We start from the raw sequence: 25,144 nt of genomic DNA on the forward strand, positions 1-25,144 counted from the left end.
CTCGCCTACCGGAGAGTCCGACACTTGATGCGTTTGACGTCGAAAGTAGGTCTCGAGAAGAGCACATAAGTTTTTTGTCACGTCCATACGGTTCCAGTATTTTGAATAGGGATCGGTTATGAGTTCCAAACAAACCTGAAATCCTTTCTGAAATTTTTGGTTTGGTCGATCGCGGGCTTCAGGGCCCGATTAGCTTAGTGGGTTACAATTGTGGGCTTCGAGGCCCGAATTAAAGTGCGACGGGCTCATTACATATTACAAAAAATCCTACAACTACAAAAATACGTATGGGCTTAAACGGGGCCTGATTCCGAGTTCAAACGGGGCCTGAAAACACAAAAACTAGGTTGAGACGGAGTTAGAAGCATCTGGGATCGATACTGAGGTAATGGGAATGATGATCACGGCGCCACAATGAGTGGCGGCGACGCCGGTTCTGGGAGGTTCAAGGACTGTTTTTCTTTGTATTTCCGGAACATGCAAATAAAGCTTAAAAACGCATCAAAACGCTCAAAAATCATTCTAATACGTACTGGAATTGAAAAACAATGATTAAACATGCATTAATCATCCTAAAATACGTTTTTCTAGATTGATTTTGAATCAAAGAAGGCAACGGCATCAAGAACACATAATAAGGCAGTTTATCTCTAACATGCAACCTATGCACCAGAATTGATTGAATTTCAAAAACATAGCATAAAACATAATAGGACTCCTAAATGATTTTCATGGAAATTACAATAAAAGCATCAAAAATAGCAACTATGGCAAATATTGATAAAGTAAACTAAGCATGCATCCTAAAACAACAAACAAGATTAAGATGATATTTAAAAGTGATAAGAGTAAGATTGGGGTCCTTAGAAGTACTGTTCTGAGTCCTTGACTCATTTTTTGGCGATTCAGACGTGGAATTCAGCTTTAAATCAGTGCGTAGTAGTTTGTTCTTAAGTAATTAAAGCGTTTAAGATTGTTTTTTAGGACCAGAATTGATCAATTTGGTGTGTGTGAGTAGTGGTTTGGCTATGGCTTACTAATTTTAGGGTTTATTTTCGTTTTCTGGCGTTTGATTGTCGACCTCCAGTTAGACTATCTTAAGGGTCTATTCATAGGGGTGAGGGAGACCGAAGGTTTACTAGAGTCTATGTCTCTTTAGAATTCTGTTAGATAGAGTTTTAAATGGATGAAAGAGTGTAAATTGATAAGCCTTTTAGTCTTAGGATTAAGTTAAATGCCTTTCTTATTAATTAAATTCGTACTATTGCTTGGTGGCTAAGTAAAAGGTGTATGAAGGTTGATTTTAATGCCCAAAAGTATTAAAAAGGGCTTTTAGGACCTATGGGTTTGATTAAGGTCAATTTTAGCCCGTTAAACTTGCAAATTGGCCCATAAACTTTTAAAATATTGAATTAGTTCAATTTTTAGATTTAGACTACAATATTTTTGATTTTTTTATAGGCTAATTATGTTGGGTTTTCTAGGGTCATAACGCATAAATTTCAGTTTTGTTTATCAAAATCTCAAAACAAGATTCATGTAATTCGAAGAGATAGACAAGTTGCATAATTAAAACTTACTCGAATGTCGAATTCAAACAACAATGTAGGAAGGAAGGAGGTGGTTCACTTTGGTGTACCTTGCCTCAGATCAAAAACGCCTCCAAAAGAATGTGTTCACTACAAGTATCCACACGAATAGACCTTGCAAAAACAAGTGCTTGTGTGCTAGCACTATTGCTTCACAAACCAATTATGAATTATTTAATGATTATTTTTTGTGTTAATTTTGAAAACATATACATGAAACCCTAGCCTTAAAAGTGTATTTATTGGGAAAATAACATATTTAGGGTTTACTCAAAAAAATGTGTTTGCAATCAAATTCAAACACTACATTTTTTGATAATGTTTTTGAGTTTATGTAGATCAAAACTCCTTTTTGATAATTATATATATAAATATTAATTATTAATATTACCAAATATCTTAAATTGTTTTGCGCTTGTTTTTAGTGTACGATTCTGATAGCGTTGGCAATGACTCAAAATTTCTATTTCGGTCCATAAATCATAAGTGACCTCTAGGAAGACATTATGACTATCTAAGTCATATGAATATCGATTATTTGATTTAACCTTATATATAATATTTTAATCTCTTTGTCACGAGATATGCAGATTGAATATAAGACATAGTACTATCATACTTATAATAATCGATCATTAGTTTCCTGATTTCAAGTAGACTGAAAATGATAACTCTTTATCAATTTATTTAGCATGGCCATGCATTTTCTTCAGTACATCTTTTTAAGGGCCCCATAAATATCTTACTCAAATTATTGAGGGACAAATTTCTTATCAATCGCTCACATTTCTCACATAGTTACTTTCATATCCAACGACAATTTATTCCATTGTCCTATTAAAAATAATGCAGGACTGTATCAAAATGTGAAATAGCTATGTAGAAATCCATGATGATTTCAAGTTCAAATGATTGTTTTAATATTACTATAATGAGAGATACTGATGAATGTAGTGTTCTCATGATGGGTCATTCAGTGCTTCATTTATTAAATGACACCTATGATTTGACTTAATACTCATATATATGATTAGTAAAACATAATTATTAATCAACATCATTTAGTCTGAATGTACTATGAAGACTAGGGATTGTTTTAATATAATTCTTTATTAATTATAAGAGTTTTACAATCAAGTCACATACTAGATGCCCTTTAAAAGAATTAACCACTCAAGTATGTAATCATAACATATAATGATAAGGCTAATCACTCAAAAACCCTGACCTTTAGACTTTTTTCAATTCCACCTTGACGTTGAAAAATTGTCGATTTTATCCATTTTTGAATTTTCTGTTTTCAATTGTACTCCAATTTGGCAATCTTTGACAATTATTTTACTTGAAGGATAAAATTATCCAAATAACTAAATCTAAGAATAAAGTTATATTTTTTTATTTGGAAAAGTACAAAAACATCTTTCATCTTTAAAATCTAGCAAAAAAACCTTAATTAAATTAAAACTAATTTAAACTTTTAATTAACTATATAAATAAATTAAAAACCGACATGAGTGGGTTCGTCACGAGAAATTTTAATATTAAAAAAATTAAAAATTATTTTATCTGAAAATTTGTTTGTCTTTCTCTTGACGAACCCGCTTCGGATTCATCACGGGGAAGACGAACCCGCTTCGGATTCGTCACGGGGAAGACGAACCGAGTTCGTCACGAGGAAGACGAACCGATTTTTGGATAAAATAATTTTAATTTTTTAAAAAAATTAAAATAAAAAAACCTTAATTAAATTAAAACTAATTTAAACTTTTAATTAACTATATAAATAAATTAAAAACCGACATGAGTTAACTTCCGATTCCAAATGACTAAAAACCGACAAACTTATATGAAAAAAACCCGACATGAGTGGGTTCGTCACGAGAAATTTTAATATTAAAAAAATTAAAAATTATTTTATCTGAAAATTTGTTTGTCTTTCTCTTGACGAACCCGCTTCGGATTCATCACGGGGAAGACGAACCGAGTTCGTCACGAGGAAGACGAACCGATTTTTGGATAAAATAATTTTAATTTTAAAAAAAAATTAAAATTATGTGTATATCAATTCATTACTTATGAAAAATTATTTATTTTGAATATACATCGGGATCGGAAAGAAACGATATGTGTTTCCGATGTAGGTAGAGATTTTCGAGACTATTTTAAAATAACGATTAGTTAGGCCTAATTTTGAAAAAGTTTTAATTTAAAAATTAATTGTTTATATATTAAATTTATTTATATTTAATTAAATTAATTAGGCCTTAATTTGCGAGGAAGGTAGTTTTTTGTACTATTTTTAACTTTAATGTATATTTTAGAATATATCTTAAAAATAAAGAACTTATTTTGAATGTTATCCAAGTGAAAAGAGGTTAATTTGATGTTTTGGGTACAATTGAAAATAAAAAATTTAAAAGTGAGTAAAATTGACAATTTTTCAACATCGGTGGAATTGAAAAAAGTCTAAAGGTCAGGAATTTTTGAGTGATTAGACCTAATGATAATAAAAGAGCCAACTAATAAATAACAAAACAAAAAGTCAATACATGATTGACATAAAGTATATCACTAATAGCTTACAACTAATTACGTTTTAACCCCTCAAATTCGCTGTTGTGCATGATTATGCATGCTTGAATTCAAAGAAACGAATCGATAGCTCGTCAGCCGGACAAATTTCTCCAAAGATCATCAGTGGACGCTTCAATTCTTTATCACTTTTTACCTGTCCGGAAAATAGGTGTCTATGCTAAAATTAATAGTGTGTATTTATTTATTAGGGTAAATTACTCAAACCCCCATGTGTTTCAATGGAATACACTAAATCACCCTTTAATTTTTGTAAATCTACTATGAAACCTTTCATGTTTAGATATAGATATATTGTGCTATCACATCCGTCTGGTAATTTTTCCGTTAGTCAACTCGGTGAAACAGTTATATTTGACCTTTAAACTTATTTTTGTCCAATTTCATCTGAAAAGTGTCAAAACATTAAAATTATTTATTTATTCAATTTTCTAAAATGATAAAAAAATTAGAAAAATGAAATAATATTTCAACAACTAAATTATTAAAATGCGATTGTTTATAAATCTTATTGGACAAGAATATATTAGATGAATCATCACATTTAATAGTTTTTATTTATCAATATAATTAATTAATGATTTTTTTAAAAAAAATAGATTAATATTTTCAACATTAATATAGTTGGCTAATAATTTATTTGTTCATATGTTACATAATAATTTTAGCATTTTTTTATCAAATATATAAATATATTTTTATTAAAATTTTATAAAATATATTTATTAATTTTTATTATTTTAGAACAATAAATGATTAATTATTAAAAAAAACAAAATTGACAATTTTGGGATGAAATTAGACTAACATAAACGTAAGAATCAAATATAACCCTTTGAACGACTTGACTAATGAAAAAATTATCAAATGGTTTACAATATATCTAAAAGTGAGGGGCGTTATAATAAATTTACAAAAACTAAAGAGTGAGTTAGTGTATACCGAGAAATTCTTAGGTAGACCGAGTTTACCACGTTCTCCGTAGACTAAGCCATTCATTATGAACACTTCATTGAAATAATGGCAATATCGTAATAATAGTGTAATAAATGCATTCAAATCTTAATGGTGATATTACGATATTGCCATCATTTTAATAAGGTGTTGTATTATGAGTGTCTTAGTTTACGGATGACGTGATAGACTCGGTATACTTAAGAATTTTTCGTGTATTCCACTATAACACAAGAGAATTTTAATAACATATTCATTAACTGTGTATTATTTTCAGATTTAAAGGTTTGTGCCATGAAAAAATGGCAATAAGGCTTTTTTAGCGGCTAAACCCATCTAGAGACCCTTATACCATATTATTTTTATTTAAAAAGTTTTTGTACTATTTTTTTGTTTTCAGGTCCCTCTACTTACATAAATTTTGATTTTTAGGTCTTTTTTTAGTTTTTTCCAGTCCCTTTACTTATAATTTTTTTGTTCCTCCAGTCCCTCAAAATGACCTAAAAATCGGAATTTTTCCAAGTATAGGAACCTGAAGAACAAAAAAATAGTATAAGGATTTTTTGAACAAAAATGATATAGTACAAGGGCCTCTCAGAATATTACATGACTAAAGTTTGAATTTTTGTACATGAATTAATCAAATCTAATGAATCAGCCCATAAACTTATAAAACATTAACATTAATTCTATTTCTTAAACTGTTATCCCCAATTCCTCTGAACTTATAAAACATTAACATTATGAGTTGTTTGCAATAAATATAATTCAATTCTTAAAATTTATACTACATGCCAATTTAGTTTCTTGAATTCGGTTAAGCGCGTCATAAACTCGTCACTTGGACTTTGAATATTATCATTGGACATTTCAATCTTTCATCGCTTTTTCACATGTTCATAACAGAGATATTTATACTATTTAAAAAATGAGAGAATAAATATAATAGTTCAAATATTTATTATATATAAAATTTGTTTTTTTATGGGTAGTTTTCTTATTATTATTTTTGTCTATTTGACCAAATTCGACAAAACTTGGCCCTTTTTAATAAATGTTTAGTTTTTTTTTTGTCCTACTTGACCAATTTTACCACTAAAAAAGAAATAGTTAATTTAGTAGTAATAAATGGATAAAATATTATTTACATTGTAAATGATAAACCAAACCAACCCATAATTTTTAATGACCAAATCATTAATGCAATTTCGATTTTATTTTTAGGCACAGTTTTATTTTTGCACACGGCTAACTCATAAGCACTCAACCTTTGGATTTATCTTTTTTTTCTTTTTCATTTTTAGCTCCAACAAATAACACTTTTTTAAACTAATCTTTTATTTTTGTTCCCTTTTTATTCCTTTAGGTGGGCATTGCTCCTCATAGAAGAAAGGGATGTTCCCATTACCATATAAAGTTCTTGCAAATACTTTCCATTTGATGACCACAATGCCCTCAATAATAAACCTGTTGCCTTGCAATACAAGTAAAGAAAATATTTCAACTCAATCTTAAATTTCTTGGCAACCAAACACAAGCTTCACTTTCCCTCCTTAAACAAAGTTTATGCTTGCCCTTCTTTAAGTTATATGTTCTACTACAGAATGAACCCTCAGCTTCTCCATTACAGCATTGCTTTATAAGCAAAAACAGTCAGAACTCAAATGATTCTTTGCTTTGATACTATGTTTGGTGAGTATAACTTGTTTGCTTCCACCTTCAGTTTCAGATTTCTTGCTTCTTGGGTGGCTTGTCAGGCCAGAAAAGCAGCAAAATAAAGAAAACAAAAAGCAGAATGAAGCTACTAGTACTAGTAGAAGTAGCTTTCCAAAACCTGTCACCAATCCATTCATCAGGTTTCAAAAACCTATCATTCACATCCTAAACCAATCTTTTTTAGCCGAATCAAAGTAAATTTCTGAAGTGTTTTGCTCACAATGCGGTCTGCGAATCAACCAAGCCATCGTGATGATCAAGATGACTACTCCTTGAAGGACACAAATCCGCAGCTCGGGGAGCGGTGGCCTGCGGGTGGAGTGTATGGAGGAAGAGGATGGATGAATAGTGAGCGATATGCAAGCACTTATGACCTTGTCGAGCAAATGTCGTATCTATTTGTCCGAGTGGTCAAGGCCAAAGACCTTCCTCCAAGCTCAATTACTGGAAGTTGTGATCCTTATGTAGAACTAAAGCTTGGGAACTACAAAGGAAGAACAAAGCATTTTGAGAGGAAAATGAATCCGGAGTGGAACCAAGTCTTCGCTTTCTCAAAAGAGCGGATTCAGTCATCGGTTTTGGAAATCTTTGTCAAAGACAGAGATATGGTGGGCAGAGATGATTACCTTGGAAGGGTAGTTTTTGATTTGAATGAGGTTCCGAGTAGAGTTCCACCTGACAGCCCACTGGCACCTCAGTGGTATAGGCTTGAGGATCGACGCGGAGAAGGGAAGGTGAGGGGAGATATAATGCTTGCAGTTTGGATGGGAACACAAGCTGATGAGGCCTTTCCAGAAGCATGGCATGCAGATGCTTCTGCAGTATATGGAGAGGGACTTGTTAGCATCAGGTCAAAAGTTTATGTATCGCCAAAATTGTGGTACCTGAGGATTAATGTGATTGAATCTCAGGATATAGTTCCGAGTGATAGGAGCCGTATCCCAGAAGTATTTGTTAAAGTTCAGGTTGGGAATCAAATTCTGAAGACTAAGGCGAACCCCGTTCAAACAGGTCATCCGATTTGGAATGAAGACTTGGTGTTTGTTGTAGCTGAGCCTTTTGAGGAGCAGCTTCTGCTCACGGTTGAGGATCGAGTTCACCCTTCGAGAGATGATGTGTTGGGAAAGATAAGCTTACCACTCGACTCATTTGAGAAAAGGCTAGATCATCGTCCGGTTCATTCTAGATGGTTCAATCTTGAGAAGTTTAGTTTTGGTGTCTTGGAAGCTGATAGAAGGAAACTAGAGCTGAAATTTTCGAGCAGGATTCACCTGAGAGCTTGTCTTGAAGGTGGATATCATGTCCTGGATGAATCAACAATGTACCTCAGCGATCAACGGCCAACAGCCAGGCAGCTTTGGAAGCAACCGGTTGGGATATTGGAAGTAGGCATCTTGGGTGCACAAGGTCTACTTCCAATGAAGATCAAGGATGGTAGAGGTAGTACTGATGCTTATTGTGTAGCTAAGTATGGTCAGAAATGGGTTCGAACGCGAACAATTCTCGACACTTTGAACCCGAAATGGAATGAGCAATATACTTGGGAAGTCTATGACCCCTGCACAGTCATAACATTGGGAGTTTTTGACAATTGCCATTTAGGAGGTGGTGAGAAACCAAATGCTCCAAATGCAGCAAGAGATTCGCGAATCGGAAAAGTTAGAATCCGCCTCTCAACCTTGGAAGCTTTCCGAATTTATACAAATTCTTATCCACTACTTGTTCTGCACCCAGCTGGAGTGAAGAAAATGGGTGAACTTCAACTAGCGGTTCGATTCACTACTCTTTCTCTTGCTAACATGATATATGTGTATGGGCATCCTTTGCTTCCTAAAATGCATTATTTGCATCCATTTACAGTGAATCAAGTAGATAGCTTAAGATACCAGGCCATGAGCATTGTAGCAATGAGGCTTGGACGAGCGGAACCTCCATTGAGAAAAGAAGTTGTAGAATACATGTTAGATGTGGATTCCCACATATGGAGCATGAGAAGAAGCAAAGCTAACTTCTTCAGAATCATGTCTCTTTTTTCGGGTATTTTCTCAATGAGCCGATGGTTTGGTGATATTTGCCAATGGAGGAATCCGGTCACTTCAATCCTAGTTCATGTTCTGTTTCTGATACTAATTTGGTATCCAGAGTTGGTACTTCCAACTCTATTTCTCTACATGTTTCTTATTGGATTATGGAACTATAGATTCCGGCCAAGGCATCCACCTCATATGGATACAAAGCTATCGTGGGCAGAAGCAGTGCACCCAGATGAACTCGATGAAGAATTCGACACATTTCCAACTTCAAAATCTCACGATTTAGTTCGGATGAGGTATGACAGGCTTAGAAGTGTTGCAGGAAGGATTCAAACAGTAGTAGGCGACATTGCAACTCAAGGGGAGAGATTGGGGTCGGTGCTCAGCTGGAGAGACACGAGGGCAACGAGTCTTTTTGTTCTGTTCTGTCTTTGTGCAGCTGTAGTGCTTTACGTAACACCATTCAGAGTGGTGGCTTTAGTTGCTGGTTTGTATTATTTACGGCATCCTAGGTTTCGAAGTAAGCTGCCTTCTGTGCCAAGTAATTTCTTCAAGAGATTGCCTGCTAGAACAGACAGCTTATTATAAGTAGTTGCTTCTAAGTTGTGTATCAGTTTTTTTTCTGATGAAATGTGTAGTTTTCAGTTTCTCATAACATGTTTCTTTTTCAAGTTGAAATAAAAATTGATTGGAGATTTTCTAATTTATTCATGCTGCTTCCACTTCCAGTACAGAGTTTGTATAACAGCTGATAAATCTGCATATTTAGACATGCAATTAAATATTATTATTAGAATTACATCAACATTTGGTGACTGATGAACCACTACTGACATGATATCTAAGTGTTCACCGTATGATCCTATACAATTCCGAAATCTGGAAATAAAATATCATAAGACATTTCCGCTTGGTTTAATTAAATTAGAGCACATTGTCATAACCCCAAAAGAACACATAAATTTCAATCGGGCATCAAAAAATCAAGACAAAGCAGATGAAAAGAAATAAAATTATATGTAATATAGATTGGACTAATCAGTAGTCTATTCAGAAAATCGAACAAAAACTGAAAAAGGAACAATCCGTTGCACAATGCATCCCCATAAAAGATGTTCACAAAGCCGTCTACTGCAAAAATTGGAACAGTACAACTATTCAAGAAAGTCATAGAAACACAATCCTAAAACCTTTTTTTGTCTAAAAGACAAGCTCATGGGGCTTCATTCCTGCCTTGAGAGAAAATCTTGCAGCTAGATAAGTCTTCAATTCTGGAACAGCTTCAATAGATTTAATCAATGCAGTGTCCACCGTCTTTTGTTCGTCTTTCTTCTCTTGTGGAAGAACATTCTTTGACTGTAATGTGGGTCAGTCCAATTCAGTATCGCGAAATACAAAGAAATGCAATAAAATCAGACTAACTGATTATCCAATGTGAGATGTTAAAAAGTGTACCTCTTTCTCTGAGTCAAAAAACTCGCCTTCTCCCTTCTTTGTCTTCTTCTCAGCTTGCTTGGCAAAGAATTTGTCATCAAACTTATCCACGTTAACCCCAGAAATGTCAACCTTGGTTGAAGTTCCAATCACATATGATTGATTCACTCTCCTCAAAGGCACTCCATTAATCTTAAATGGTCCTGCACCGGATAAGAACATAAATCAGCGTATAATGCATAAATAATACAGTGCGCTGAATTGTAAAGTTCTTGCACAAAAACAAATATCCAGTCCCAGAATGCTCATAAACTTGGCTATATGTTTCTTGGAGAATTAAAATGCTTCCATCTTAGAAATTCATAAAATTATACAATTATATGCATATAAACTCGAAGACAATATAATATAAATTTAAAGAACTTGTGATATTCACTAAAAAAGAAAGCTATGCATTCACACAGCTATATAACTAAGTTTAAAAGCAGCCATACAGTCATGTCGGTTGCAGAAAAGAGAAAATGATGCAATAACCAAAATTTGATTCCTTTCTCTACACAGAGAAAGCCAATTTTTATTTGTTGTTGGCTCGAACTTATACAGAAATCCCAACTTTTTTTTAAACCAATCCATAGGATCGACACTAAATATTAATTACAAAACTAATTCAATTCCAAATCATACGAAAAATGCATTTACAAATATAGAAATTAATCACAAAAACAAAAGAAAACAAGAAACGAAATGATGCATACCAGTGATCAAAAGCAAGCCAGAAGGAAGCTGCTTCAAGAACACAACTCTCTTGCCCTTGAACCTTCCAGCAAGAATGATTAACACAGTCCCTGGAGTAATGCTAGCCCTGCAATTACAAAATCATAACACTACCTTACTGTTGGGCATAGTAAATGAAGTGGTTAAACATTATGCATATTTCTAATTGGCAGATCAAACAAGCAACAAAAGTATTCAGTTCAATCACATTTCATCCCAAATAGCACACATTTACCCGTGCACTAGGTAGCACGGACACTTCATTCAGTCAACATTTTCATTCAATCAACATTTCCCCTTTCAGAAATGTGTCGGGTGCTTCATTTTACATACTTATCTTTAAATTAACATCGTTTCTCCGTGTCCAAGTGTCCTGTTCCCAGTGTCCTTGCTACCTAGCCCAAGCATATAGATTTACCAAAGAACATCACAAAAAATTGAGCATTTTAAATCAATTTACAGTCTTTTCCAACAGATCATCAAACCCATTTAAACAAACATCAAACACATCAAAATCAAATCCCAATAACAACAAACAAAATTAAAAAAAAAACGCTAACCTGAGCTTGGTGGGCTTGGGTTTACGCTTGTTAATCAAGGGTTTCTTGACATCATCAGCTGGGTAAAACTTGGGTGGTTTCTCAGCAGGACCAGCTGGTTTAGGTTTAGGGTCGTGTTTGGGGAAAACGCCGCCATTTTTGGCCTTGATAGCCCACAAACCTCTCTTGTGGTACATCTTAGACCTGGAGTACTTGCCGATTCCTCGAACCAGATCTGGGTTCCGGCTAACTTTGGGTGTTCTGGTCTTCGGTGCCATTTTTGCAGGTCCTTTCACTTACGCCTTGAGTTGTCTCTGTGTTCAGAAGAAGAAGCTTGGAGATGAGTAAAACGAAGGTTTATATATGCGGCGTAAGACAGCAAAATGAGTAGAAATAGCGCAAAACCCTGCAAACCCTAAAAGTAGTGAATCGCGAACTCGATTGATTTGTTGGGCTTTTTGATATGGTTGAGGATTGTTGTGTTATTGGGTTTTGAAACATGTAAATCCATACCTGTTTGGTTAGCCCAAAAACATCTAATTCTTTTGCTTGAAATAATAGCAAATTTATGATGTATTAGTAGAAACTATAGAGTTTTATAATGAAGAAAGCACGAACGAGGTCATTAAATTTGTGTCTCAAGATTAAATAAGTGTCTTGTAATTTTTTTTAAACAATTAAATTTTTAAATTTGTGATTTCGAATCAAATAAGTCATTTTTTATATTATTAGGTAACTAGGTCACCAAACTTGTGTCTTGGACGTCAAATAACTCATGCATTTGAAGAGGTTACTTGACCTAAATTAAAAGGGTTCGAGTACCTAATTGAACTAAAAAAATTTGAGTACGTAATTGATTTAAAAAAATTAAATTGGACTTATTTGATCCTTAATAAATTCGAGATAACCCTTTGTTCGTTTTATAATGATATTCAAAGATACAATATCGGGTGATGAGTTGATTTGGTCATTTGAATAACTTAGAAATTTATGATACAATTCGTAATAATAACAAAATTAATTTTTAAAAAATTGGGATAAAAATCTAAAAAATAAATGGATGGTATTATCCATTAATTAATTAGATAGAAAATACTTATTCTTAATTGTGATTCTTTCTAACATTAATTGTTGGGATTTTATTATTTCAATTAGGTCAAATTATCAAAATGGCCAAACATCTATTATAGGTTCTTATTATATCCGAACATTTAAAGTGTTTTAGTTGTAAAATGAATCGTATTTCTCTCTTTTGATTATGTACATCCTTTGCAAAGCGTGTGTCTCTACTGATGCGACATATTAGTAGTGGGAATCGCACATTAGTTGTGTGTGTGAATGGACATGTGTTTAAATATTAGTTGGGCACCTCCACTTGACACCAATTGGTTTTAAGATGGAATCTAATATGGTATCAGAGTCTTGTCCATTCACACAATTTGAATTTGGCCCAGCCCACGTAAGATGCGTGAGGGGGGATTGGTTGCTCGGCCCGGACACGCTACGCGTGAGGGGGGGTATTGAAGTGGGAATCCCACATTGGTTATGTGTGTGAATGGACATGTGTTTAAATATTAGTTGGGCACCTCCACTTGACACCAATTGGTTTTAAGATGGAATCTAACATGCTAAATGTTGTCGAGTCACCTTCGAACCCGGCGAATCCAGAAATAACCTAAGTCTAATCTTTTAAAACTGAACTTTTGCATATCAAACAAACCAAACCATCTATTCATGCAACACTCCCCATTTTGAAAGAAAAATGACTTGATTGACATTGAAACGCGTTGAAGGAAAAAAAATTAAATCTCTAAGTATCATTCTTCACTTAATATCTCAATCCTAATATTTTAGCCTTGTAAATCGTTGTCTTCTTCAAATCTGTATCAAATTTGCTTGAACTTCAAAATATTTTAAGTTTCAAAATGCAAACCATAATTTAAAAACAAAAAAATGTCTCAAAGTATTAGAATGGTTGAATAACAATTAATGTGTATGAAAACTAGATTATTCTTCTTTTAACAACTCTATGTGATCGATGCACACATGAGCGTTTGTATTTACATACATCATAAAGAAGAATCAATCCCGACATAAGATTCTGGAGATGTCCTTCATCAAAGGTCGGATTGTAAATTTTGTAAATTTCGTTTGGAAATGAAATATTTATTTGAATAAATTTTCTTTTCGTTTTCTTTCTAAATGAAATATGCTTTATGTTACTATCAAAAAGCTATTATCAAAATCATTATATTCAACATGCTTTTAAATGTCATTTATATTTTTTAAGTTCTTCGCTTTTATAATATGAGGGTAATCATTTTACTAGTAACGAATATAGGTTGTCCTTATTTCTTTTGAAAATTAATGATGCTGATAAGTTTTCGCAATGACAGAATAATTGTTCATGTTAAGTTTTCTCCATACATATTTCATTTTATGTTCATTTAACTTCTTATGCATATGTCAAATTTTCTATTTAGAAAGTAAAACATGTCGTTCAGAGTGATTAGGATGGTGTAATTTAATTGTTTATAATGATGACCTTGGATTATTTCATTAATATTGATAGAACTCTAGAAAAAGCATAAAATCCCACATCGCTAAGAAGGGAAAGGTTACGCGAACAGCCTATAAAAAAGTAACAACCCAACTCACTTGGGTACGTTCATCACATTACGTCTTAAACATTCACACTATTCATTTAAGCATTGGAATGAACACGGAGTTAGTAACCCAAAATTCATCCCTATCGCTATCTCTACTCATATTTCTCATAGGGGGTTCACACGACCATCATCAGACATACCGCACATCAACCGTACCTCATATTATCTCCGGATCCATCATTTGGCGCCGTTTGTGGGAGCCTAGTTTCTAATATAAATTTAGTGATTAGATCTCAGAGATGACGAAGACCAAGAAAAACCCACCAATCCCAGTAATCAAAGAAAAAGGCCCTCTCAACCCAGACATGTGGCAAACAACTATCGATACTCCCTTCACCCCATACCTACACACCCAACAGGACGAGCGTAACTGATCCACTTCCAGGGATTCAGAACATTCAAGACTAGCCAAGGAGGGAGTTCCGATCCTACTTTACAAGAGGTGATCAATCAGATTATTGATGGAGCTATAAAGCGGTTCTGAGCGGACATAGCAACAGTGATGGCGAGGCAACCAGCTCGGTTAGGTCACAGACGCCTAGGAGAAGGATAGACGAAGACCAAGAAGACGAACGTAGAGAAGAAGGAACCTTCAGGATGGACCGATACAACTAACAGATCAAGACAAAGAAGGACCAGGAGATGAAGAGGAAGCAGCCGACCACTGGGACAAAGATAAAAAAATAGAGGAAATCGTCTAGAAGACAGTAAGGAGAAGGCAATAAGAAATAGCAACAGAAGGGATGAACCTGTTAGAGGTGTAGAGATTGATAGCAGAAGCCATGAAATCAGCGACAGAAGACAAGGTAAGGGAGCATATCATCCCCAAAAGCCTGACACGAGGAAAGTCACCGCTGGCCGCTGAAATCCTCTCTGAAAAAGGGTTTAAAATACCGAAATTCGACAATTTTGGCGAAACGGAGTGCCCCGAAAAACATGTGACGTAATTCTATAATAAGATGGTCCTCCTAGATGTAACTGACGCGATACTCTGCAAAACCTTCCCCACGACGCTTAGCGAAACAGCACAATGGTGGTTGAACAACCTGGGAGCCGGGACTACCCAAACCTTAGTGATGAGGTTTTTCGTGATGAAGCTAAATCAAGAATTTGTGATGAGGTTTTTCACAAACATCCCACCAAAAAGAAGTTCAGAGAAATTATACAGGTGTAGACAAGAAGAGGAAGAACTAAGGGCGTATATTGAGAGATTCAACAACGAAGTCGTAAGATTCGAAGACCTAAACAATGATACGATAGTACAAGCGCTGAAAAAGGGCATCCAGATGGGTGTACTAGAAGATAAGCTAAGCTCAAGGAAACCCAAGACCTATCAAGAAGTTATGACGGTAGCTCAAAATTGCATAAATGTAGACGATGAGAGCAGGCGAAAGAACATGGATGCACCCAATAAGGAGGAAAACGGAGGATCGTCACAAAGACACACATTCAGCTCACGAAAAGACAGTACGAGCAATCATCAAAGCATCATCAGGTACACCTTATCAAAATACCAGCCACTAGAGAAGCGACAGCATATACATTAGAGGGGACTACAGAAGTGGAAGGTATAGGGGACCGAAGCAAAGTGTTCACGCCTCTCAACACCTCTAGAGCCAATGTTCTGATGTGGGTTAATGAAAATCGGACTCCTATGACCTAGCCAGGGATGAGGATTCACAGAAATGGGTCAAGAGATAAAAATAGGTACTGCAAGTTCCATGAGGACTACGGGCATGACACGGAGGAATGTTACGATCGACCTGAAGAAGGAAATCGAGAAACTGATTGAATCAGAGTCACTAAGGAAGTTCACACGAGGAAAGGAAGAAAAGGAGCAATATAAAGAGGAGACGGAGCAAGAGGTCAAGAAGGAAGAAGACAAAGGAAAGAAAAAAGAAATAGCATGAGAGATCAACATTTTCATTACAGGAAAAACCCCTAGAACCGCCAGGAAGAGATCCATGGCAGAGATCATGCAAATATCCGGGAGAATCCAAGGATAGTCGAGCACAATAAATGTCATCTCCTTCGGACCGGAAGATGGGACGCATGTACAAGCCCTCCCTAATAATGCCCTAGTAATAGAAGGGATTATAAACAACTACATGGTGATGAAGCTGCTGACTAATGAAGGAAGTGTCGGCAACTACATGGCTAAAGCATTGCCCAACACCGATTGTCGGTCTAGGAGGAACCTTCATCCAGCCGAAAAGCCTAGCAGACCTAATTTTGAAATTTGAAAAGGGGGAAGAGGCAACAAAGAGATCAAGATCCAATTCAGCATAGTTGATATGCCATTCGCATACAATGGGATACTGAAAAGGCCATTTCTCTACGATTCTAGCGCAATCACAAGCATCCGATATTTGACAATGAAAATACCAATAGCAGGGAGAGTTGTAACCGTCAAAGGAGATCAGCAAGTGGCTGCAAGGTGCTACCTAGTAGCCATGGAAGAAACTAGAGAAGAAGATAAGGAAAAAGAGAAAGAGTAGTATGGGAAAAGAAAGGTGGTAAAATAGGGAGAGCAACGTGCAAAATTGTAACAACAATTATATATGAAGAATGGAATTTTGGAAGATATGCCAATACAAGCAACAAAACAAGACTAAACAAAAGATACGATATGCCAGGGCTATAACCCTCGAGCATTTTAGGGCCCGGTCCCTCAACTACAGCAAACTAAAACAAAAAAGATGAACGAACAACAACGCAACACCAACAAAATATATGAGAAACATTTCTCATAAGGCAACAGATAGAACATACGATTAACATTTCTCGTAAAGCAATGGCCAAAATTGAGAAACATTTCTCAAATGATAAACAATCAAGAAAATTAGAAACACCTCTCAAAGAACAACGGAAAACACAAAATAAAACGCATAAATACACAACGGCAACACACAAGAGAATGAAAGAAGAAGGAAGAAAATTGAGCCCAAAGCCAAAAGAAAGACAAGCAACAAACAAAATAAAAAAACAAAGGGAAAAGAAGGAACATCGCACAAACAATCACATAAAGTCTACAAACGGCGGGAAACCAAAATTGCAAGTGTATTACATTATATATATATATATAAAATAAAATAAAGTATATACATAATATAATAAAAACAGGGCAAAAACCGGGGCCACGCTCCTAGAAAAATAACAATACAACAAAAACAAAATAGAAGTTAAGTCTTCTTCAGCTGAGAGAGAAAACAACAGTAGCACCCTCCAAAAGGCGAGCAACATGATCAGTAGAGGAAGCCACACATTCTGGAACCGAAGAAGCAGATGGAAGGTCGATAGAAGTCGCCAAAGGAGGCAAAGAGGAAGGGACAACCACACTATCTGGCGAAAAAGTAGCATGGACAAGACGCTTTCGCTTGTGCAAAAGAGATAAACACCAACTCTTAAAGCGGCTCAAGTCAACCTGTAAAAAAGAAGCATCCGTCCCGGGATGCGCCTGAAGAATCGCGGCTCGAACGTGCCAATGCTACCGTTGGAACATAAGAGGAACCACCTCAACAGACTCCTTAAACTGAACTTCAAGCGATTGAGACTCCAGCTCAATCTTCTCCCTCTCCGCGACAGCTTCACTCATATCAAGGGTAGCATTGTTCAAAGACTTCTCCATGTCCAAGAAACGATCAGTTGGATACAGGCAACCTTCTAAAGCTCTTCAACCTTCTTAGCTCGAAGGCTGTTGCTCTAACGAGGAAACAAGAGCAGTCTTGTCATGCAAGCTCGCCAGCAAATAATTAATAACAACTTTCAGAGAAGTTATCTCCTCTTGCTCCCCAGGGGAAGCATCCCGCATCCTCTCAAAAACCTTCTTTATCTCCTTCAGTTGGGCATTGAGATCCTAACGACTATCAACATAATTGGATAACCTAGTGCGCTCACCCTCCAGCCGGCGAATGCCATCCAACATGTTGAGAGCCTGAGAAAAGATCTTATGGCCAACCTCCCTACCAGGTAAACTGTCGTAAGAAGATGTCTAGCTCTAATGACCCTAAAAGTGACTCAATGACAAACACACATGGCTGGACTTCAGCGAGGACCCCATGGGAAGAACATAACTATCTTAGTTAACCACGTTCTCTTAAAGAACTAGCAGACTGTGAGGAGAATCTCACCTAGCACGCTGCTCTATATAAGGTTCAACAAACGGGAGAGAAGTGGTCGGCTGTTTCTTGCCCGCCTTACCAGCAGTTGATGCCGGAGTAACAACACCAGACGAGGAAGGAATGGTAGATATAACAATGGAAGCTGTGGCTACAGAAGATAGCCCACCGGTAGAAGACCTTGAGGGCAAAGAACCAAGCGAAGCAACTACCGTGGGAAAAGCAACGCACATAGCCAGAGAAGGAAGGGTAGACATACCAATAAACGACACAATGGAAGGCCGGTCCAACATGGAAGGCTCAGAATGACGCAGTCATCATCACTCATTAGACCATCATCCATAGCATCAAAAATATTACTGACCATCTCTGAAATATAAGGTCGCTGAAAGGAAATAAGGAGAGACAATGAAAGAATGAGAAAAAGAAGTATAATCCCAAGGAAAGCTCTATTTATAAGAAGAAGGGTAAGCCAAAGGACAACAGTTTGAAAACTAAAGGGAGGGCAAAAGGGACAAAAAGATATAAAATCAGAGAGAGGTAAACTGAAAAGACATGTCTTTAATATAAATAGTTGGAATCCCAGGAGATAGATAACGTGGACAAGAGAAAACCGCAAAAAACAAAGGAAGAGTAACAGTCGCCCGAAGCCCAAGGAGCATTAAATCACGACGAGGGAAAAAATTGTAAGGCATGATAAAAGGAGCATACAAACACCCATAAGCAAAAGAAAGGAAAGAAAGGAAGAGGAAGCAAAAGAAGGATCTCCCAACAAGAAATGCACCTGGGAGTCCAACTCACTTTCACTGTTCTCATAACTAACCGGCCTTTAAAAGTTCAACCCCAAGATTTCCAATTAGCTATGTCAACAGGAAATGTAGTCGTGTCCCTGATGGTGCCAAGAAGGAAAAACACCAGGAAACCCGACTTTACTTTATTGTTCTCAGAGCTGAACGATCTAAAGGAGCTTCGCTCCAAATCTTCCGATTAGTTCTCAGAACATTAAGTAAAGCCGCATTTCCGTTGGTACCAAAAGCACTCCCAGGAATACCGGACATCCACAAATTTTTTGATATGACCAAAAAAATAGGAGCGCTGCTCAAAAACAAGATTGCTTAGATTGTACTGACATAGGCATAAATACCTAGCCGTCACAAATCATCAAAAGGAGGGGGATTAATGAAGGAAGTCTAGAAAAGCCTAAAATCCCACATCGCTAAAAAAGGAAAGGTTACGCGGAACAACCTATAAAAGGTAATAACCCCACTCACTTGGATACGTTCATCACATTACATCTTAGACATTCACACTATTAACTTAAGCATCAGAGTGAACCCAGGATTAGTAACCCAAGGTTCATCCATATCGCTTCTACTCATTGTGAGCGGAGCGGGTTTCGGGGGCCGCTCGCCCAGGCTTATGGCAGGACTATTCGCCACCTAGCTCAGCTAGGAATGCCTTCTATACGAACTAGATAACCTCACTCGCTTATGAGTGAGATTATCGTATGCCGGACCAAAAGACCGAATATTTGGCTTATCGAATACATCGAAAATTTGTATGGCATATCGGATTATCTCATCTCAACATAAAAAACAGTCCACATGATATAATGCTGGAATATAAATAAATTTGAAAGCGTGTAAACACAGAGACTCGCATATGATTCAATCTGGACTGCATTTGTGGCAAATAGCATTTATCCCTAAGCATACATCTAAACTTGACAATTTCTATCAAGTAATCGAATAATGGATAGTCTAGATATATTTACATGCATAAAGCCTAAACCGGATGTCTAAGAGAAATTGATTTTATTATTAGTCATCTTGAATGTCTCTACAACCATTAATTATGTATTCATGGCAGTCCTAAGATTTCTAAGTGATTTGCTGGATTTGATTGATTAAGCTAATTAACGTGGTTAGTCCTTTAACCTGTTAATAATTAGATATGGTCATGCTTTTGAAAAGATGTAAACAATATAATCATTGCCCACACGCAGTTGATATATATACAAGGTTTGGAATTGATAGCACAATAGATGGACTTACCTCAACATGAGGCAACAGAAACCGAGACAGACATAATAAGATCGGTTTAGACAGAGACAGGCATAATAAGACCGGTTTAGATAAAAACATACGCAATCAACCCAATACAACTGAAGAAGGCATATGAACGAAGGTTACAAAGACCCAACACAGAAAAGCATAAACTCTGCTTACGAACAAAACCGGTTAAACTGATCACAACACCTCTGGCCGAGACAACATACCTCGGTTCTACCGAACATGACTTCTCTAATTACCAGGCGACAGCCTGACATAAGGTACAGTGACATTTTCAGCAACCACTGAACAGACAAATAGAATTACAACAGGTTTGTCGGCCCAGACAAAGAGGAACAAAACTATAGTATACAAGACTAAGAAAAAGTAGGTAAAAAGGTTGATACTCTTTTCCTCTCTCAACTCTTAACTATCTTTCACTTTTTATTCTTTCTCTCACTAAAATATTTATTGACTTAACCGTCGGAGAGGTCTGTTGGAATCCCCTTCTGGCACCCTTCTAGCGGTTGTGTTGTGTTTTTCAGGTGCACCCTTGAAGATACTTTCGGACCTGAGACGCGCCCCCAATCCACAAGTTATCATTTGACGCCGTCTGTGGGAATCGAACCCACGACCATATAAAATGTCGAAATTTGAAAGTTTCAACGTAATATAAAAGTATATAAGTTAAGATATAAATAAGTAAATTAAGAAAAAAGAAAAGAAAAGAAGAGAGGCGGTGGAAGGAGTATGATGGGGAAGAAAATTTAGGGATTAAATTGAATCTTTTTTTCCTTTTTATTTATTTACTATATATAAATACAATTTATATATATAGCTTAACTTATATACTTTTATATTACGTCGAAATTTTTAAATTTTGACATTTTAATTTCGGGGTTTTATTCGAAACTTTTATCTCTACATTTAGAGATGTACATCGATATATTAATTTTTAATATATCTACCCTCTAAACTTAATTTGTTTCATTCAAAACTGGTTATTAAAATTTAAATTGCCAAATTTAAATTTTAAATTTTTATAATTACGACCTACTTCCTAGGACACCTATAAATTAATTTTACACTTAAATAATACATAAATAATTAAGTTTAATCGAATATTTGATAGTTAAGTTAAAAAAAGTTTAAAAGAATGATCGTATAAGTTAAAAAAATGAAGGATTGAACAGATTATTAACCATATTTCATATTGATAATAAAGATAAAAATAAGAAGGAAGTAATAAATCATTGCTTTAAATTAGGAACTAAAATAATAATTTTACCTAACATGTTTCATACAATCCGCCGCATTTTCAATGCGGATTGCTCACCCAATCCGCATTTCAAGAATGCGGATTGGGGGGGGGGGGGGGCAGCCACAAAATTAGTATTTTTTAAGAGCAGGCATAAAATTGAAATTTCTTAAATTTAACAGGAACAAATTTGTCAAAAACCCAGGAAAAAACTACTTTAAAATGAGTGAATCCCAACTAAGACTTGATGGCTAAGTAAACATGCTTAAAAGTCATTTTGGTGTCTGAAAGTATTTAAAAAGTCTATTGGAACCCTAAGGGTTTGGACATGGTCAATTTTAGTCCGTCAAACTTGCAAATTCGCCCATAAACTTTTAAGATATTGTAAGTAGTCCAATTTTTGAATTTAGACTACAATCTCTTTGGATTTTTATAGGCCATATACGGCTAATTACGCTTTAATTCTTCAAGCTCGCAGCTATGCACTGATTATGCCCGCTTGGATTCCAACAAGCAAATCAATAGCTCATCACCTGGGCGCTTTTCTATGGAAATCATCATTGGACGCTTCAGTCCCTTATCACTTTTTACCTATCCTAAAAATAGGTGTCTACACTCATATTTCACACAGGAGGTTCACACAACATCAACAGATGTACCGCACATCAACCGTACCTCATATCATCTCCGGATCCATCAGGTATGATGAGGAGGTAGTTGTTGTATAATAAGTTAAATATTAAGTATTATTAGACAAGATCAATAGCTTAGAGGACAAAGTCTTAATATACAACATATATTTAACATAAACAAACAAGTAGTAAGAATGTCGAGAGAGAAGATGAAAAGGAGCAAGATATTGTTGATTAGAAAATGTTGTCGAAAAAATGGTTAAGAAAAATGATAATCTAAAGTTGTATAATAAAGAAAGAGAAATGAGTTGTGTAAGCTGATGTTGATTAGTTTGATAAGTTTTAATAGTTTCATTATTGTACTTCTTATTTGAATACAAATAAAAAAACACTTTGCATTCTCTTCCATAAGTTTTAATTCACATGTTTGTTTATTTTTATACTGTAGGTTAATGCTAACATGGTAGCTTATTTTCTTGAATTGGCGAAGGAACTTGTGTTTAGAAACTTAATTGGTACGTCGTTTAATTAAGCATCATGACCTCAAACATAAAGATTCTTACTTAGTTTATCATTTAGGTTGTAAGCTTATTCTAATGATTTCCATATGCAAATATAGTTTGTTACATATTGGATTAATGAAAGTGATTTCCATATGCAAATATAGTTTATTACATATAAAATTAATGAAAGTTTAAATATTTACTTCCTAAATGAATATTTATGATTACCTTGCATTCGCCATATGTTTTGAATGAGATGAAAAGAATGAACGATAAAACTTAAGTAAGAATTTGACTAATGTATACAACATCACAATTGTTAAGGCTTGCCTTGTTGGTGCAACAAGAGTTCATGCTCTCAAGAAGAAAAGCGATGTATTAACTGTGCCATTTTATCAAATAATTAAAGAGATTGTCCCTGCTAAAAAATCAATGGAAAATATAATAAGGCATCCTCATTTACTATTACAAAAGTAAAGTATAATGTTGTATTATAGAATGTCAAAAATGCATCTTTTTAAGTTTAATCTAGATAAGGAAATATTTATGGTGTGAATATGATCATATTATTGAATATGATACCAAGAATGATCTTATAGGATTGGATATAAGTGATCAACAAGTTCAACCTAAATTGGCGGACACAATATACGGCATATTAACTATATCTTAACAACTTCCAATTAAGCATCATGACCTCAAACATAAAGATTCATTGTTCACATTTATACTTAAAGCATGCCTTGAGTAAGTAATTAAAACCATCATTAAAGGTTTACATTTAAAAAATCTAAGCTTAGTTTTCCTAAAACCGTGCAAAAATATTCAATTAAGACCAATTTCAGGACAGTCGAGTCGTTATTCGCCTAGGGCCGTTTGTTGGCTTGAGGTTGACTTTTTTTCATCATAGCTAGTCGGCAAATTGTTGTTTAAAGAGGCTTGTAAAAAATATGGAAGTTGGTATGACGTATTAGACTGACTTTTTTGAATTGATATGTTCGCCTTTTCCCTTTGTGTTCACCTTCACTCTCTCTAATTGAAGAATGATCATTCAAGTTTTTAGGTTTAAACTAAAAGTTATCTTACGCAAAAATTAAAAAATGTTAAAATTGAACACAGTAAAATAATAATTTTTTAAAGATAAATAATTTTTTTATAATATTAGAAGTATTTATGAAAATAAAAATGAAACATCAAAATGTATGGTGGGATACATTTTTGTGAAGTATAGTTTAAAAGAAAGTCATGGATAATGTGAGGATAAAAATAATATTAAATATATATGCTATATGCTCAAATCCAAAGTTTATAAACTTAATGATAACGGTGTCCATATATGAATGTTCACACTTAAGCACTTGATCTAATGAAATCAAAAATTATCTGGAATACTGACGTTCTTACTAATGGACACTTTTTGTTTGAAGTACAACAAAAATCATTTCAGAGAGAATAATATATTTTAGACTTTTTGAAACCATCAATTAATTGAACTAATTACAATACTATAGAAATTTATAAGTTAATTTATAATAGGGTTAATTACATATAAAATCAAGACCTTTACAATGATTCACGAGAAAAACATGACTTTTAAAACGTGGCAATCGAAGACACAACCTTTCGTTTCATTTCAAATTCAGCATTGGCGCATCTTTTGGTGAAATTTTGCAGACTTGGACACCTAATGGATCTGCCGCGTGTCCTGTCACGTCAGCGAAAACGCCCCTAATATTGAATTTGAAATAACGAAAGGTTGTGCCTTCGATTGTCACGTTTTGGAAGTCATGTTTATTTCGTGAATCAGTGCAAAAGTCGTGATTTTATATGTAATTAACCCTTTATAATGACAATAAAATTAACTTAGAAATTTTAGGGTTTAAACTCAATTTTAAAAAGATGGTATTATCCAATAATTATTTGAATAATTAATTAAATAACAAATTCTAGTCCTTAATTGTCATTAGTTTAAATCTAAAACTGCTTGAATTTTATTAGTTAAATTATACAAAATGACCAAAAGACAAATATTTAGTAAAAGTTATCATTATGTCATAATATTTAAAACATCCTAATAGTATTTTGAATCATATTTTTATGTGTCAATTATAGCCCTATAAAGTGTCTCCGTTGATGTGGCATGCTGGTGCTCGCCATGTATGCTAAATGTTGTCGATGCGTCTTCTAACTAGACATAAACGAATTCAGAAAAAACATATATAAACCTAACCCTTGCAAGCCAACTTAACCAAATCATTATATATTCAAAATTCCCCAATTTG

At 34.8% G+C, this 25,144-nt stretch overlaps 2 protein-coding genes across 2 annotated transcripts; one reads left to right on the top strand and one right to left on the bottom strand.

Annotated features, from left to right (window-relative positions):
* The first annotated feature begins 6,616 nt into the window (after nucleotides 1–6,616).
* Nucleotides 6,617–9,591, top strand: LOC126660481 (FT-interacting protein 1-like). The gene has a single exon (XM_050354015.2). It carries the CDS (start codon nucleotides 7,073–7,075, stop codon nucleotides 9,470–9,472), a length of 2,400 nt encoding a protein of 799 aa, XP_050209972.1. The 5' UTR covers nucleotides 6,617–7,072; the 3' UTR covers nucleotides 9,473–9,591.
* A 291-nt stretch (nucleotides 9,592–9,882) lies between these two features.
* On the bottom strand, nucleotides 9,883–12,032 carry LOC126660482 (60S ribosomal protein L6). Its single transcript, XM_050354016.2, has 4 exons — nucleotides 11,653–12,032; nucleotides 11,074–11,180; nucleotides 10,340–10,521; nucleotides 9,883–10,240 (listed from the first exon to the last, which is right to left on the bottom strand). The coding sequence occupies exons 1-4, from the start codon at nucleotides 11,907–11,909 to the stop codon at nucleotides 10,085–10,087; spliced, it is 702 nt and encodes a 233-aa protein (XP_050209973.1). The 5' UTR covers nucleotides 11,910–12,032; the 3' UTR covers nucleotides 9,883–10,084.
* Nucleotides 12,033–25,144: the final 13,112 nt, after the last annotated feature.

The sequence above is a fragment of the Mercurialis annua genome, linkage group LG8, assembly GCF_937616625.2.
Source record: "Mercurialis annua linkage group LG8, ddMerAnnu1.2, whole genome shotgun sequence".
Classification (NCBI taxonomy): Eukaryota; Viridiplantae; Streptophyta; class Magnoliopsida; order Malpighiales; family Euphorbiaceae; genus Mercurialis; species Mercurialis annua.